The sequence below is a fragment of the Triturus cristatus genome, chromosome 5_2, assembly GCF_964204655.1.
Source record: "Triturus cristatus chromosome 5_2, aTriCri1.1, whole genome shotgun sequence".
Taxonomy (NCBI): Eukaryota; Metazoa; Chordata; class Amphibia; order Caudata; family Salamandridae; genus Triturus; species Triturus cristatus.
Genome location: NC_140588.1, coordinates 34,450,257 through 34,469,212, shown reverse-complemented (window position 1 = coordinate 34,469,212; position 18,956 = coordinate 34,450,257). Strand labels below are relative to the sequence as shown.

The following is an 18,956-nucleotide window of genomic DNA, read 5'->3' as shown; positions in this document are numbered from 1 at the left end:
TTAGCAAGCTTATAACTCGGAGTGTGGAAAAAGTGACTGCATCGTCTTGAGACCAGGTGTGAATATCTTTTATTCCAGAATTGAAGACATATTTGGATAGTTAGTCTGCGGGGATCGAATTTTGCAGACCAAAATGTAAAAAAAAATGTAAGCAAATCTGATTAGACGCGGAAGCTTTCTCTCCTGTCATCCATTTTGGTTTCATGTCCCGAGAGCCAGGTCAGTGGACTCAACGACCTCTGATTAGCTGGCTGTAACTTGGAGAAAACGGTTGTGGCTGTTATTACAAGCCTCGTGGACTCACTCACTGAGTCCTGAAATATAAAAATGAAGGAGCAGGAGCCACAAAAGGGCAGGGGAACAATCCCTGACCCCTGGCCATGGTAGGTTAGGTACAGAGTCTGGCTGAAGGCCCTGCAGCCAACCCCTGCTGTACATTGGCCAAAGGCCACTTGCTTGATTAGCCATCTACGGACTCACTGGGCAGCCAAGCAAACCATAACTTGCACTCCAAATCCAATGCTTATGATATCACAGTATTTATAATAATAAGTAAACATTTCTTAAAGACAAAATGGTATTAACCCCTTTTGGTGCAGGTGTCGGCCAACGGCCCACACCTGCACCCCTTCTGCATGTGCATCTGTCTGTCATTAGCGAACACTGGGGAGGGTTTGAAAGGATCCTCTGTTGCTTGGCAAAAGTCAGGAGGAATTCAGAATTGCTTCTGCGTCAGCCAATGCCTCCCCGCCCATCTGTGATGACAGATTTCCACCAGTGGTGTTGAAGACAGGAGGTGAGTTCTTGTTACACCGTCCACTGGGGTTTTTGGCGGCTGTGATCCCTCCCCACGTTTCTGGAAGACATCGTTAGAAAGGGGAGAGTCTCCCCTTTGCAATGATGCCATACTCAAATATTTTCCTCGTTGTGGGCCGCGATCACGTCGTGATCCACGGCCAGGAAAACCACTTGGCCCCTAAGGAGCAGGGGAGCAAAAAAGTGATATTCGGGTAGCGTTGGACACCTTGAGCCAAGTTTTTGATTAATTTTGACCCGTTAGAGCTACAAATTGGTTTTATGTATAATTCTGTAGCTTATTCAGAAATTATAGATTATGTGGCAGATGTTTATAGTGTGTGTTTCCCCTGAAGGAGCCAATGCGTGCAGCCACACAAGTGGGGCATTTTTTTATTGGCACAAGTTGGGCAATGCTGGGTGGTAGGAATTTTGTGAATTTCTATGGGTTCCAGAAGTTTCCATCACAGAAATGTATGGAAATGCGTGATTTCAGGCAAAGTTTGAGGTTTTCAGGTCATTGTGGTTAAGAAAGCTTGAGGTATCCACGCATGGCACAGCACCCTTGAATCCTGTGGTTGTCTAGTATTCACAAATGTCTGTGGTTTGTAGGTTTGCCTAGGTTGCACCACAGCAGGGTCCCAAATATTGCAGCTACACCTTTTGCTTATCTTCAGCGTATCGCTTTCGGGCCTTTTGTGTTGTGGTCTTTTAGATCCACCCACACAAGTGGGAAACCATTCTTATCAGGAGGCATGTGGGAACTCAGGGTGGTTGGAAATTTGTGGATCTCTGCAGATTCATGAACTTTCCGTCACAGAAATGTGAGGAAAATGTGTGCTTCTTACCAAAATTTATAACAATGCAATGATGCACCCCTGGGTCTAAAGCGAGGTGGGAGGGAGTGCGGGGGAATTGCTACCTCTTTGAAAAATGGCAAAACTGTGGTAAAAATTGTTTTTGGGGATTCAGCTGTGCATGTTCCTGAAAGCTAGGAAGATAGTGACTGTAGCACAGCAAACCGTTTGTTGATGCCATTTTTAGGGAAAAAAGACACTATTATCCAGAGCACTTTTTTTTCCTATTTTTACCCAAAAACTCAAAATGTTGCTATATTTTGCCTAGTTTCTAGGTCTCCTCCAGGGTAATTCACAAATTTTGGGTACCATTAGAATAACCAGGATATTAGAGAAAAAGGCACAAATTTGGCCTGGATACCTTAACACAAACTCAAACCAAAAAATAATACTGCATCCATAGTAGTATATTTTGATTGTACTACTGTATCAACTAAAGAAATATCAACCTAAAACAATATATTTTTTTTTTAATTTTTTTTTTTTTTTTAAAACCTTTATTGACAGTTCAACCAAAGACAAGTATGGGCCTACAACCCCCGGGGCCGGCCGCTAAGCAGTTAGAGTAACAGCAAGCAAATTTTAAGCACATGCAGCACCTCGGGGAGCAGATTCTCCATGCTAGTATACTCTTGTCCACTGAACAGCCCAAATGGGAAACCAGGATATAAAAGGTTTTCATTTTATAATAAAGGATAGAAGGATCAGGTGCCAAACAAGTTCCCAGCAGCGAAAAATGGCAGGCAGAATAGTGAACGTCAACAATAAACAGCAGTCTATCATATCAATGGCGCTGAAACAGGAGGTTCAGGGTGTGGAGGAATATCACGAGCCGTTCGCGCCTGCAGTCCCCTGCCCTAAGACCCAGAAAACACCACGGAAATTGAGGCACAGATGAAAAAGCAGTGATTGACAACGAAGGAAACCTACCGTACTGACCCCAGAAAAAAAAAAAAAAGGACAAAGAAGGATAAGAGAAGAAAAAGGAGGCCATAGAAACAAAGTAAAAAACTAAAAAATCCCCTCCCCCAGCCCCCCACCCTGCACCTCTGCAGATGACTACGGCCCCCCCCCCCAGCAGTGTGCCTGTCGCCCCAGAACCAGACCCGAAATATAGAAGAAACAGAGAAAAAGGAGAAAGAAAGGAAACCCCACCTGCCGGGGAAAGGGAGAGAGTATTAATAAACTGGAGGAGGGCCTTCAAACATGCCCCCCGGCTTCTCCCTCCCGCACAATATATTCCTCCCCAAAGCAAACAGTAAACAACAAAAAATCGACCATGTCAAAGAGAAATGGGGAGCATTATTCACCTACTACACTATTAGTTATGCCGTGAGAGCACGCAACCCCCGAGCCCGCCCGCTTATTAAATGACAACCTCTGAAGGATCAGCCTTATCCTTGGCCACTCTTTGCGAATCCACCAATGCATACCCATCGACCCATTGTCATGTCCAATGTTACGAGGAAGAGGAGCGTCCAAAAAAGACCAGGAAGCGACACACACATGTAGGGTGGACGTCTCTGAATACCAACACAGTCATCATCATGGAGGATCACCTTTCCCAGTACTGCCCCAGGACATGCGCCGCACACAAGGTCCAGGAAGGAGGAATCAGCCAGAGCAGGCGACCGTTGCGTGAATATTGCCTGGGTCGCCGGAGGCCGCGCGTGGGACAAAGTCACCACCTTCTGCTCAAATCGAAAACCTCCGGAACAGACCAAACCCACAGCCAGCCGACCACACGCTGCCACATTTTCCGAAGTTTCCAGCTTTCCCTTATTCACAGAGGCGGCCACGACACTTTCCTCCTGTGTGAAGTGAAACAAATCCTTGTGTACCTGGGGACAGGCAGATCGCAACTGTTCCGACGCTGACGCAATACCATCAAGCTTTCTCCCCAATACCCGGGCGCCGTGAACCAGGGTGGAATGAAGGGCACCGAGAGCTTCGAGAAGGTCACCGTACCCCAGCACAGCCCCCTGCGCCCGCTCCGCTACGCTCCTCTTAGCCACACACTCCCAATCTTGCTGAGACCCAGTGTACAGGATGATAGACTCCATCCTATCAAGATGGCCGCAGGGTAGTTCCACCCCAGATTGGGACCGGGACTCAGGCACAAGCGCATCAAGTTCCATGTCACTGCAAACAGGGTTCCGGGGGCAGGCAAAATATGTATCCAGTGTGTGGTCACAGGTAACAGTCGTCCTCCCCCTGGACCAGTGCCCGCGATAACCCGGGAGCAACCCGTGTAAATCGGGACGAGTTACAGGCCGCGTCCGAGCAGTTCACTGGCGAGGGCTCAGGCAATCACCGAAGAATCCTGGAATTGCCACCTCGGGCATGCACTCGTTCCGCTACGCTCAGTGGTAGGAGCGACCACAGCGAAATTCAGGCCAATATTCGCGCCGCTCCGGTATTCCGACTCCACCCAGTCACCAATGGCCGTTGTTGTTGAACTGTCGCCCGGCCATGTTGTCCACCCGAGGTCCCGGTTCCAGGGTTGCACAGGCCGCAAACTTCAAATGAACATTTCTCCGGCGGTACCGCCGCCAGAAACTTCAGAATCACACGATCGGTTGCCGCTCTCAACCACCAACACGGGCATGTAGCGCAGGCGAAGGATCTCATGCAGGATATCTGTGCGGGATGTGGAGGTTCACGGAGCCGGGAGCCTACGCTGCCGCCCCGGTCGCCATCTTGGCTCCTCCCCCAACCTAAAACAATATTGAAGTCGAAATATAGAAAACCATAATATCAACAACCATATACTTATCATCAGTATGAAAATATTGACTCCAAAATATAGAATATTGTTTTTTAAATATATTAAATATATTTAATTGAAAATAAATGTAAGCTTTAGAAAGAATTGCCTTTTGAAACATTTATTTTATATAATTAAAAAAAATGTATCTTGTACTTGATATTTAAAAAAATATGCTTTAATTTACAACTAATGAAAAAATAATATAACTTCAAGATTCAAAAATAGTTGCTTTACAAAATATAATCAATTAAAAACAAAATGTTTTTTAGAAACATCAAACTATCTGAATATAAAGTTAACATTAAACAGCTTGACATGCATTAATGTATTTAAATTATAAAATGTAAAATAATTACATATAAATCCACCAATATATAAATAAATTATTTCATATATTTAACTGATGGGAAAATAACGTATATTTATGGGGGAGTAATATTTACTTCTACTCTACATTATACAACATTGGGAAAAGAATTTAAGCCTGGGGGGTCAGATTTACTATTCCCACCATTCCAAAGTAAGCAACATTGGAGAAAGCAACATTGAGGGAAGCGTTGTTGGCTGTGTGGGGCTGGGGCAGATTTACTATTCCCACTCCAAACAAAATAACATTGGCAAAGATTTGGGCTTTGAGGGGGTCAGATTTACTATCTTCACTCAAAACTAAGCAACACTAGGGAAAGTGTTGCGACTCAGCGAGGGGGAAAGCGGGGAGATTTGTTATTCTCACTCCCAAGTGGGGGCAGGTCAGATTTACTAGTCCAACTTCAAACTAATCAACATTAAACAAAAAAGAAAAACATTTACAGAAATAAATATAAATTAGAACAATTTCAGAAATGTATTACCTTTTAACTTTAAAAATATAACAAAATTATATTTTTTACATATCCAAGAGTAATATAAATATAACAAATGCAATGATTGGACACAGCTCCTCCCACTCTAGGGCGCTGGCGCCGGGGGGGTAGATTGGTGCGCTGCGCAGGAGCGGCCTCTCTAAATGTAGGTAGCCAGGGGGTGTCCTGAGAAATTTCGACGCATGTGGGGCAAATGGGTCGGGGTACTTCATGACTGAGATGGAGTGGTCCGCTCTTCAGGTACACGTGGATATGCTCTTATTGATTTCCTTATGTAGCCTTGATGTCACTGCGATGTGTTTTTCTCCCTATTCTGATAATGTACATGTAGCTCTGAATGGTGCTCTTTGCTGTTACATCCAAAACTCAATAAAATTGGTTGTAAAAAAAAAAACAAATGCAATGAATTCAATTTTAATGTGAAACAATTAATTGAAAAATAATTTCCATAATTTTTTTTTTTTAAATCAAATATATTTCTTGAAACAAATAATATTTTTTATGAAATCAGTCAAATAGGTTTTATAATTTTAACCAACAAAAAAGAAAATAAATATTTAAATTTTAAAGTAGGTAGTATTTAAATCACTGCCCATCCAAACCCTGTATAAAACATGAACCAAAACAGTATATGTGAAAATAATAAAAGAATACAGCTCTTCACACCCAAACCGCCTATAAAACCTACCCAACATCCCCTAAAAACATAAAACTTTGAACATTTTTCAAAATGTATTAATAAAATATTTTTAATACATCAAATCTTCAGTTTAAAACACTACCCACCCAGAATCCTTGTAAAACCCAACAACCTGAAAACGCATAACAATGAGTGATTTCATTAAAAAAGTATAAGCTAGAATTTTTTTTTTTTAAACCCTATCACAGCAAAATTAAAAAAAAAAAACAAGTTATAAAACAATGATAAAATAATTCACACATTAATAACAAAAAACTTAAATCAATATTAAAGATCCGCAATATTAAACATAGATATTTAATATGACTATTTTGTTGTTAAAAAAAGGAAAACAATATATGTATTATTGATATTAAAAACTTCAATATTACAGTACCCACGATATGACATTGCTATTAAGTACCAACAATATGCTGCAGTTAATATTAAGGATCAACAACTTCTCCTTCATAGTGGCAAGAGTAATATGATTCGTAATATCATGTGTAAGATTGATTGCTAGATTTGTAATTGCATCACTCAAGAGTCAAGAGTGAGATCAAGAGCATTGCAATTGCTATGTGAAATATGGTTGTTTGGCTGTTGAGTGAGTTGTGGATAACCATAACCTGTTTATTCCAGTGGTTTTTCAATTTGGCGTTTGAATCACTGCTGTACTTTAAAAGTGTTTTCAGATGAACTTATGATTTTTTTTTAAAAACTTACGTTAAGCTGTTAGAACCAAAGCCAGCCATGCCTTCACATCACCATTGGTTTAGTGATGTTTTGTGTCATCCATAGCAGATAAGTGGAGAGTGATACCCATGGCAAAATGGAGCCCCTATTATACTGGAGATAACTCTTGCTACATGGGGGCACCCATGGCACATTGCTGGGCATCTTGTGTGTAATTCTTGGTGTAAGCAGGGCTCCCATGCAATTGGGTATATATGTACAAAATACTGCTATTTGTAATCGAGGATCATTTTTGGCATATGGGGCACCCGTGGTATTTAGGGGGGCATTAATGGGTATTTTGTGGCACAGGCGTATTGCACATAATTCCTGGCATAAAGTGGCACCATAGACAGATGTGTGGGCGCCTGTGACGAAATTCAGTGCCTAGTGCTGGAGGTAATTCTTGATATTTGGGGCACACCCATGGCAAAATTAGAATAAAATGTGATTAGCTCATGGGGAGAGTCAGGCTTCCGCGGCACACCAAGAAATTATTGTAATGTTTTGAGTGCCCTTTCAAAGTCTTTGGCTTTTTTTAACAGATTGTCTGTAATCTGTTTGGTTTGGGGTGAACCCCACGAAACCTCTTACAAAAAATCTGACTCATTAACTGGAAATAGGGACAAGTATTACATCCCACTGATTTCAAAGATTACCAGCCACCAATGTTTAGCATATGTGGCATTCAGAAAAAAGGCGGTAGTGTATGGGCAGAGTGGGTAGTGTGAGTCCAGAAGGAGCAGAGATTTAGCAAAAACGTTAACAGCATTTTCCAATACTTACATTTTTACATTGTTTACATTTCACATGTGGATAAACCCGTTACACTCTTGTTTTCCCTGCAATTTTTCTCAACATTTAACATTGGTTCATGTGACCTTGGCCCCACCAATAACTTTGTGAACCTGGCTCCCTTGAGTGCAGATGAGGACTTCCCTGCGCCTCTGCCCTTGTACATCGATGGCAAAATAAGGCCTCAGTGCTCTTCCTCGGTCTTTTACTAGTTGCAGGATTTGGGTATTCGAGGCCATCCCTTCTGTTGAACAGTATATAAATGGCATTTAAGATCAGGCCTTTAACATTTTTAATATGTGGTTCAGACGTGATTCAGAATATAGTGACATTTCCAAGGCATTAAATAAACCACTGAATATGAGCGAGGTGCCAAACTAGAAGAAATTAGTGAAACATTATCTAAAGACTAAGGGGCCGACCACTGTATTACGAGTTTGGCGGTCAGACCGCTGCTACCGCCAGGGATCAATGATCCTTGGCGTTCATGCAGCGGTCTGAGACCCGCAATATGCTGGTGGTGCCGCTGCAGTACTGCCAAGCATATTAAAAGTTTCCTCACCGCCACAGTTTATATTGGCGGTGAGCCCACCATAAAAAGTGTGGCTGCGTGGAAACTAGGGCACCTTGTTGCCTCAAGGCCCAGGGATGCATGCAGGGGGGCACATGTTGTGCCCCCTCTGTATGCATGCACCCGCAGTTCCTGCACAGCTTGAAATTAAGAGTCCATGCAGTGGAGGAACGTGCTGTGGCACTCCTAATGCTGTGCTTTCTAAGGCTCATATGCCTTTGAAAAGCAGCGTTGTGGGACCGCTACCGCAGGACCGCCTGACCTGTATTCCAGTTGGACTACAGCGGGCGGCCAGACTATGGGTTTGGTGGTCTTGTAGCAGGGGTGCTGGCATGCGCCCTGCTCCAAGACTGCCAGACTCATTATCAGGCCCTACGTTCAGGGGCGTAACACACACCCCTGCAGCCCCCGCAGTGCGGGGGCCCCAAGCTCCAGGGGGCCCCCTCAGCACAGCACTCGGGCTGGAGAGCTCCTGATTGAGCCTGGAGGGGGCCCCTCCACGTGCCTTGCAGGGAGGCCCCCTCAATTTTCGTTACGCCAGTGCCTAAGTTATGACAGTGCTTCTGGTTTGCACCTCGCTTGTGCAGACTAGGTTGCATTGTGGTGTATATTGAATGGCATGTCACTACTGGAAAAGCAAGATAACTTATATTGGATAAAGGAGACAGGTGGGTGGCGAAGGTGGCCTGGGGTTGCAAAATGGAGGAATCTGTTCCAACATAGACAAATTGGATGTGGTTAGTTAAATAACAAAGTCTACATTCCACCATGATTGCCATCTGTGATATACACATCTGTCCATAGAGGAGAGAAACAGGGTAAATGTAAATCTCCCGTCATTCCCCATAGAGCAGTCTTGTTCTTTCAAAGCTGGAAGAAAGCAATGAAACGCGAGCTATGCCAATTTGTGTGGTGGGATTTCAGGGAGCTTACAGATGCAAGGTATTGGACTTGGAGGATGTTGTGGGAAACGGGGACTAGCCATGGTTTGCTCTGGGTTATGCACAGGGACCATATTCTCAGGGCAAATGGACTGTCATAAATCTCTATCCTCAAGCTCACCCTTGCATTTTCAGGTTGTCACTCATCTAGATCACTTAGCAGAGATTTCGGGAAGGTTCACCAGGAAGGGAGATTTGCCTTTATATAGGATCAGTAATGGATCACGATGAGATCTCAGGGCAATTACCGTTATTTGGGAGTGGCCTGGAAGGAGTTGGTGAGGTGAATATGGCAAAATTCAGATGTCTGTTAAAGGCAGTGTTGAGTTTTGAGTTGAGTTTTTATTTAAACAATTACTTGGTTACTTAAAACCCTTGCAATAAATATACAAGATATATATTTACATTGTGAATTAAAAGATCATTAATAAAATCTTCCTATTGTTTTTCAAGTATAACAGATTAAAAAAAGGAAATCTGGTAGTTTCAATTGAAAAAATTGAAGATGCTGTTACACAGAAACATTTCAATTCATATATATGCCAATGGATAACCAATCCGCCCCTAACGGCCTAACAATTGATGTAATCATTTGATAGTAACTTATATATATACATGATAAAACCTCAAATTTATGGTGAGACAAAATTTGAATATAAAAACTTTAGTATCAAAATATTTCTAATGGTAGGAGGCAAGCATAGGTTGTAATTTTGAGGCAAAAGGAGCATTCAAGGAAAGTATTCTAGTTCATTGGTTGTCCTTAAAGGGATTCAATAAGAGTCGATGGTTTAGCCTCTAATAAGCAGTGACATAAATCAAATATTTACTAAAAGGTTTGCAGCACTCCAAGGATAATAAAAAATGAGTCGGGCCTTTATTCACAGCCAGGTGCAGTAGAAATACTGTAGTCAAATGTTTTTTGTACTGGTTATTACCTTGCATTCCTTGCGAGTTGACCTATAATCCTGCTTGTCTGTACAGATTTTGATTCACATCTGTATATTATCTGTTGATAGAATGGTGTGCAACTCTTGGTGCCCCAAAGTTTAAACATGCAGTTCCCCATTTTTAATATGGAAGTGATGTATGTCTCAATATCTAAGGTATGTATGTTGTCATGGCACTTGAATAGGAAGTTAAGAATGGTAAATCAGTAATTACCTTTGAATACTTTACTATATTTTGGTAGTTGATATTCTGAATACAACATTTTTGATGTGCTATATGTAAACAGCAGTGTTGTGGCGGACAGGGAGCTTCTGTTTCCTATCTTTGTTTTGTTTCTGGATCTCTCTGTTAAAATTGGCCCTAAAGCATTACTGTTCATTCTTGAGTGGTGTTGATTGTCGTGTTTTTCAGTCTTTCTTTCCTGACCTAAACCAGTGCATCCATAAGTATTTGGAGGCATTCCTAGAACTGTAGCACTTTGATTATGAGACATTCAAAACTCTGTAGTTCCCCCCACCCTCGGTCCAGTGTCGTGTCCAATGTGGGCCTCTGAATCCTATAATGGCGCCCACAATTTTTAATATGCATATGGTAGGACTGTGGGGGGAGGGGGGGCAAGGTGATTTCAGGGTAATCTTTGGGCTCTCCATTTATCAGTACACCAATGACCTGTGTCATCTACAAGTATCCTGTGATGGCGGATATTCATTGACTGAAGAGTTGCATCTGTATGTAATTCAATCCTAAATGAAGGTAGCTTGTTGGAAAAACAAGGAGCAGTTCCAAGTCGCATGGGAATATCTTGCCCAACAGTAACTGATTCTGCCACCGAATTAGCAGTGGGTGGTGTCTCTCGAAAATGGTGGAGCAATCATAGGGTAAAAAATGTATACTGAGAACCTGTCACAAGGCCATTAGAGGCTTCATGCTGCTGCTACATTAACATATTTATTGTTTCGGGCAATTTTTCCATGTCTGTTTCCCCAGCTCCCTTACAGTGATTACTGAGAAAGCCTGAACTGCACGTGTCGGGCTGACCACAGGCAAAATACCAGTCAACCTGACATGTGTAGTTCAGTTACACAGCCCCAGCTGGTCGTTGCAGTAAACCACGCTTTGCAGGATAGTACACCTCCTGTCTGCTGGGAGAAACAGCTCTGTGGTGTCGCCGCCCCATACATGAGAACAGTAATGGACGTGGGATAATGTATGAGATGTGATGGCTGTAGACAGGGGGTCAATGCCCCTAAAGCCGTATGAAGAAAGCACCCCTGCACAGAATGGGATGATGCATATGGCGGAAGAATATGCCAGATCGTTAAAACTTCTGAAACGCTTTATTCTCCATTTCCACATTGCAAGAAACGAACGAACATCCCAGCGCTAGTGGTCAGTGTTGGGATTAATCGAACCCGGTGTGGGCATTTTCACTCTACTGTGTGCTTGCCCTTTCCCGATTGGACTGTGGCTATGGCTCATTGCTGCCCCCAGTGTGTGCTGTGCATACCTTAAAGAACCTTTTTCATTGAGGCATAGGTTTGATTTCAGTAGCACAGTTAAACCTTATTTTGAAATTGCTGCATTTGGTTTCTCTGATGTTTGAGTTCAATTTAAGCCTGGTGTTCTTTCATAAGATTTAATTTTGAAGCCTTCTGTCACATTTTATGGGAATTAAGGATTTTATGAGCCTCGACATTCACAGAGTGCACAGAGCAGCTCACGCGGAATCTCAAATAAAGTCAACTTGGGTTTAAATGGTTAATTTACATATGCAGAATAGTTTCACAAATCATTTGTAATTATATTTTAACACAAATAAAAAATTAAAAATTATTTAAGAGCAATTTAGTAGTACGAAAGTATCTTGTGTAGATTTTCTAAATACTGATCGTACCATTTACAAAGTAATGTCTTACTCCATTTATCTTTGAAGATGGCAAACCAGATGTAATGATAGAAGAAACAGTCCCACTTTGCATACTCTGATCTCATATGTATGAGAATCACATAAACAATTCTTTACGTCTTGCTATTTACACCATCTTCCCTTGGCGGTACAGGTAATTGTCTGATTTACCACACTCCGCATTCAACAGCTTCTGCAGCCATCTAGATTTGCTATACGCCTCTGGCTTGCTCGCTGTCCCATCTCATATGCTGTTTGAATGTTTTTCCTTAAGCTAGGAAAAACATCCCCACAGCTCCCTATGCTGGGGCACAGAAGCCTGTGTGTTCCAATAATGGGAGGAGTAGAAATGAAGGCACTTGCTGGAGAATTGTATGACGTCTCTGAGCACAGGTTTGTAGCATCACACAGTAGCAGAGTTAACATGTCTGCTGAAAAGCATGGTTAGTAACATGTACATCACAGATTTGCTTTTTATGCAAGATAACGCGGTAGGTTTTGAATATCCAAATGTTACCTTCAGGTCTCAAGCCTGTTATAAATAGATTATTGGATATTTATGAAATGGCTGTTTTAGCAGGTCTGTTATGTTTAAATCAGTGCAGACATAGCCGCTGATGTCAAGAAAGAAAGCCCCATTAACGAACTGTTCTCTAGAAATCAGGACTTGAGACCCAGAGGAATCAACACAGATTCCAGATCAACAATAGCTGGCAAATCTAGACTCCATCTGGACCCCCTTCGATTCCAACCCTGCATACAGACATTTATACACATATAGACCAACGTGCATAAATATACAAATCCAAACTGACCTAACGAAAGACACACAGGAAGGTACACAAGAAACAAGTCTAACTACAAAAACACATGCAGGGACCAATACAAACTGGCCACACATAGGGTGACCAACTGGCATTGGTGCAAATTCAGGATGGTGAGTGTAAAAATTCAGGACAAAGGGTCAAAATTCAGGACACAAATTCAGGACAGGAGGTCAAAATTCAGGACAAAACTTCAGGACAATAGGTACGTTTTACAGACACTTCAGAGGAGGTCGCGCAATAGTATATAAGTAAGCCCAGCCATATGCAAACATATTCAACCATGTGCAAACCTATCCATCATGTATCCTTCCATCTATCATTTCACTCATCCATCCCTTCATCCATCCTTTCACTCATCCATCCATTATCCATCCATCCACCCTTTCACCCTATCCATCTGTACACTCATCCATCCACTCTTCTACCCATCCATCCATTCACTCATCCATCCAGCCATTTACCCTTTCACCCATCCAGCCATCCTTTCACTTACTCATCCATCCACCCAGTCACTCATCCTTCCACCCATCCACCCTTTCAGTCATCCATCCATCCTCCCTTTCTCTCTTCATCGACCCTTTCACTTAGCCATCCTTCCTTCCATCCATCCACCCACCCATCCATCTACTCATCCACTCATGAATACATCCATTGACCCTATCACTCATCCATCCTTTCTCTCATCCATTTATCCTTTTACTCCTTCACTCATCTATTCATCCTTTTGTCCACCTACCCTCCCTTTCACTCACTCATCCATCCTTACATCCACCCTTTCACTCATCCGTCCATCCATTCACCCTTGCACTTAACAATTCATCAATTCATCCATCATTTCACTCATCCATCCACCCACTCACTCACCATCCACCTTTTCACTCATCCATCCACCCTTTTACCCATCCAGCTACCCTTCCACCCACACATCCAGCTATTTACCTTTTCTCTCATCCATCCTTCCACTCACTCATCAATCCATCCATCCTCTCTCATTATCCATCTATTCAATCTTTCGTTCATCCATTCACCCTTTCACTAATTCATCCAGCCATCCACCCATCCCTTCACTTACTCACTCGCTCACCTTTTCATATTAATTTTGTGCTGAGCCTTTTTGAGAAGAGGCCCATCAAGTACTTCACCCTCGCTGCAGGAGCCATTCCAGGACTGGGACAGAAGCCACCCAGGGCGGAGACAGGATCCACCAGGGGGAGACAGTAGCCATCACAGGCGGGGGGGGGCACGAGCCACCACATGGGGGGACAGGAGCCATCACTGTGGGGGGCAGGAGCCATCACAGGAGGGGGAACAGGATCCACCAGGGTGGGCACAGGGGTGGGCATGCAGTATTCTAGTATCATCTTGGTCTCTTCCAGGGTGGGGTAGGGCTCCTCACCCCCTCCTGGACAAGACAACGAGAAGACAGGCTCTCTTTCTAAAATGTTAGTTTTGCCATCCCCCACTGTGATGTACAGTACTTCAAGGAGATACTTCAAGAGAACTGATTTAACTGATTGTCCTCCATACTTTGTTAATCAGTGTGAGTGCGATTGTGCCATTTCTTTATTTTATTACATTATAGACTGCATGTTTGAAGAACCGAGGTTTGCTTACAATTTAGTAACAGTAATTAAGCTCTGTGAAGAGAACCATGTGCTGCCTTGGTGTAATCTACGATTTTTGGGGCCCTGGGCAGAAAGGAAATGTGTGAGGCCCCTCTAAATTGCAGAGACATGACTCATTCAGGGCTGTTTGCATCTGAATAGATGCCCCTGCTCCTGAAGCTGCAGCCCCTCCCTCTCAGTCACCTTCAAACACCTCTTAACAGCTCATCAAGGGCTGAAGGTGTGAGGGTAACCATCCCGCTGTGCCTCTCCAATGCTGCTGGGTATCTGAGCTTTGGTACTGAATCGAAGTCTGTTACACCCGACCTCAACAGCATCGGAGTCAAGCAGGGAGGTGGGTGGAAGCTGTGCCGGCGTTAGGGTGGTGCGACCGGTGCCTGGTTAAGATTACGGACAAATGGCGTCCGTTAAAGAATCCTTCACGGACAACGGACAGACAGACGAAATTACGGACTGTCCGTGAAATTTACGGACGGTTGGTCAGCCTAGCCACACAGCTGCGGCAAAACATAAACCGGAAAGCCAGTGGGTAATGCACACAATGTTTGGGAGGATGATCGGTATGCTTAATTTGCCGAGCGTTTACAGGGATGGAAGAAGAAATTGACGAGTCCACGGGCTGATGGAAACATGACTATGTATGTGTGAGTGTGAGCAGAGAGAATAGGAGCTCCATGCATGATGTGGGTATGAATAGCCCATTCAGGGCTACTTGACAGACAAAATTGCTGCAGCACCCCTTATATGGTGGCTAAATATTTGGTCGAAAGATAAACCAAATCTAAACCAGACCATCTTAGAAGATTGTATGAGTTTGGAAGGAGCCGTGGGAATCCCGTGGTTAAACTATATTTCACAGAAGCTTTCAACTCTTGGGCAACCAGAGCTATTTAAGAATCCTAGGAAGCTGCAACCTGAAAGTGTGAAAAATTTAAAAACTCAATTTTTCACTAGGAGGCAATTAGATAGAGAAACAAAAGAACGTATGAAACCTTCGTGTAGATATTTTATGATTTGAAGTCCTGGCATTTTAAGCCAACCATTTTGGTCTTTTGTAAATAACCTGCACCACCGCTTTATTTTATCTAGGTTTAGATTTAGTTGTATTCATTGGCTCCTAACTGTACCTAAAGGCTTCTCAAAGTTAGGCTCTCTGCAACCATGCGCATGTGACAACTTCTCTGAACAAGATACTTTGCACTTTATGGGCCCGATTCACAGAACTAACTTAAGATAAAATCCTAAACTTACTACCATTTTCGTATTCACAGAAGGCACTTACTCATTTTGGTATTCACAGAAGACACTTACTTCGGTATTCACAGAAGTTAGGAGTCTTAACTTTAGGACTCCTAAATGCCTTCTGTGAATACCGAAAGTCTTAAAATTAGGATTTTTCTCAGTTTAGGAGTCCTAAAGTTAGGACTCCTAACTTTACTACTACTAAACTGAGAAAAATCCTAATTTTAAGGCTTTCAGTATTCACAGAAGGCATTTAGGAGTCCTAAAGTTAGGAGTCCTAACTATTCTACTATTAAACTGAGAAAAATCCTAATTTTAAGGCTTTCGGTATTCACAGAAGGCATTTAGGGGTCCTAAAGTTAGAAGTCCTAACTTTACTACTACTAAATTGAGAAAAATCCTAATTTTTTAAGACTTTCGGTATTCACAGAAGGTATTTAGGAGTCCTAAAGTTAGGAGTCCTAACTATACTACTACTAAACTGAGAAAAATCCTAATTTTAAGACTTTCGGTATTCACAGAAGGCATTTAGGAGTCCTAAAGTTAGGACTCCTAAGTTCTGTGAATACCGAAATGAGTAAGTGCCTTCTGTGAATACCAAAATGAGTAAGTGCCTTCTGTGAATACCAAAATGGTAGTAAGTTTAGGATTCTGTCTTAAGTTAGTTCTGTGAATCGGGCCCTATGTTTTTCTGTGGCTTTTATACTGAACTGAGAGTTAAATATATTCTACCACTTTTTAAAGATTGCTATTTTGCACAAGTTAGGCCAGCACTGACCTACCTACAAATGCTTTCTTCCCCCTTCGTTTGTTATGGGGTTGCATGTTTTCTGTCAAGGGGTATCCGTAACCGAAATAATATGGTGGGCTTACATTCATGATGTGGGTCATTAGGAAATGTCTGCCCTTTGTGTCTCTATAACTTTCTCTATTTTAACTTACAACTTCAATGTCTTTTTAAACAAAATGTAACATGTACTTTTATGGCCATCATGTGGCCGAATAAAGTTTTAATTGATTGATTGATTGATTGAATAGCCCATTCATTTAATAATCAATTCTTCAGCGCACTCATTCCACAGTTTACCGGTTAATCATCCTCATACTCACACATCCAGCCATGCACTTTCACCCTTTCATTTACTTACCCTTGGCGTCACGCACTGCGATTCTCCCACTAACTCATTCATCAATTCACCCATACATGCCCTCTTTCATTTACCCATGATCTCATTTACCCAACAGTTGACTCGTTCTTTCAGACATTCACTCACCAGTCCACACAGTCACACACAATGCAACTAATCTGTGTAGAAGCACATTTCCTTCTAAAAACCTCCGAACTACTGATTTTGTCAATTTTAATTATATATTGAATGAATGATGCATCCTTTAGAGGACTCAGTGATTGAACACTGGTTTACAGCGTCTTCCTCAGTAAGCCATTCAACTGATTTTGTGGTTGCACAATTTTCCTATATTCGAGGCCCACGTTGAAGAGAAAATATGTACCCCATAATTCATCGACTCATTCTAAGTCCCCTCAACTTGTCTTTATCGTTTCTGCAGGATGGGACGATTTATCATCCGCATTCCCGCATGTGCCTCAGTTCCTACCGCACTTCCGAAGGTCGAGGAGATGTGCAGATGAAGGCTTGTGATCCAACCGACAAAAACCAGCTGTGGAAGTTCGAGAGGTAGAACGGACCGGGCACAGCTCGTCACAAAACAGCAGGATCCGTGGCGAAGTTCTGTCATGGACACTGTGCGCTGGTGCGAATTGTGGGTTTCTTTCTCTGTTAGTCGTCCATGAAGCTTTCAGGATGAACTGAGTGAATCGAATGGGCTGGTTCTACCGCGCCTACAGGTGTTAGCCAGGCCTACGTTTTGAAGTGCCTTTTGCACAGTGGAGGCTGTGTGTTGTTTTCGTCATATGATGACACTATGTTTACATGAACTATGTTCGTGGCTCTCAATCTTTTATTCGCTGGATGCATAGCCTGTGGTGGAAATGAATACTGACGCGTCTTTTGTTAATCTGGACCAGTTTTAACGCCTAAACAAATACACATGGGCGATGCTATTCCCTCTAACCTGAAAGTTTGGAAGCCACTATCTCCGTTATCAGTTGTCAATTAATTAAGAACACCATGATGCCTCAACCTGTGCGATGGGGGGAGGGGGGAGTCCAATACAATATTCAAACAGAAGAACATGGACCTAAATCCGTTTTGAGTGTCTCAAATTCACTTCCTTTCATCTGCCAATATTTTCGTAGAGAGCTGTTCACGTGCTAGTCAGTGGCGTGACGCTCGTAAAAAGGCTAAAGTATGATTCAATGTACGCTGCACTGCAGAGTTCGGACCACTGACTTCATGTGAACTTAAAGAAAACCAATCGGGAGCCTGGTCGTCCTGGAACAGAAATGTTTGTTGAAACAGTTGTGAAAATGTGGCCCCCCTGAACGCTTTCCAAGGCGAGATGGGGCTGGTGTGTAAGCAGATTGACAAGTCACTTTTTCCCTATTTGCAACTTTCACATGCCGCTTTGCATCACAACTACACACACAAATGACCAAAGCAAACTGAACAGGTGGGTGTGGTCTTTTCAACCCAATGCTAATCGAAATGTTAACGAATTAGACCTTCAGTTTGTGTCTGAAGGATTTTCGTTTACCCACAATAACTCTTTTTTTTTTACTTAAACGTGTACGGATTGCTGGGAAATCTGGTGGTGAGTGATTCATAAAATATACAATTTATTTTTAAACTATTTAGAGAAGCATCTAAAGAGGGGTTTAGGAAAAATCCGAAAGCAATGATCTAATAAATATGTTGATTTAAACTACTGATTTAAAGAGGCTTTTTAAATAAGTTGACCAGACATGTTTTGTAAAAGTATTGCTATCAAAATTCGTTTACCTGTGTGTTAAGACATACAAATGTCAAGTCAAGAATAATAAATTGTTTTTTGATTTAAGAAAAGGAAGGACGTGTTTGTATGTTGTGTTATTTTCTATCTGGTTTTTCATGTTTGAAATTAATACAGTAAAAGTGAAGCATCGTATATTCACATATTAAATAATTTACTTCATCCAAGAAAGGCGTACGGCCAAGTACAGTTTTGACAGGGTGAAAAAATATTTCTTGGCATACAAAGCAAGGTCTGCATGGATGTGGGTGTAAACAGGAAAAGGCAGTTTTTTTTTAATGAACCCATAGCACAGTTAAGAGCAAACCGGAATGGCTACAGATATAATATTTAAAATTTGGATTGCAGACACCCCTCCCAGACCTTAACATTTTACAGACAAACGTTTTGACATTGACAGTGAAGTATAGGCCATGGGACATCACCCAGAGTAGCACTGTATAGAAAGTGTTAGGATCTACTGTATAT

The 18,956-nt window shown here is 42.3% G+C and overlaps 1 protein-coding gene across 1 annotated transcript in view; it reads left to right on the top strand.

Moving 5' to 3' along the window:
* Positions 1-18,541, top strand: part of GALNT4 (polypeptide N-acetylgalactosaminyltransferase 4) — a 755,766-nt gene extending 737,225 nt beyond the window's left edge. Inside the window, exon 12 of the mRNA XM_085606793.1 lies at positions 17,127-18,541. Within this exon, the coding sequence (XP_085462919.1) occupies positions 17,127-17,258 (132 nt within the window). The 3' untranslated portion in view covers positions 17,259-18,541. The remainder of the gene's footprint in view (positions 1-17,126) is intronic.
* Positions 18,542-18,956: the final 415 nt, after the last annotated feature.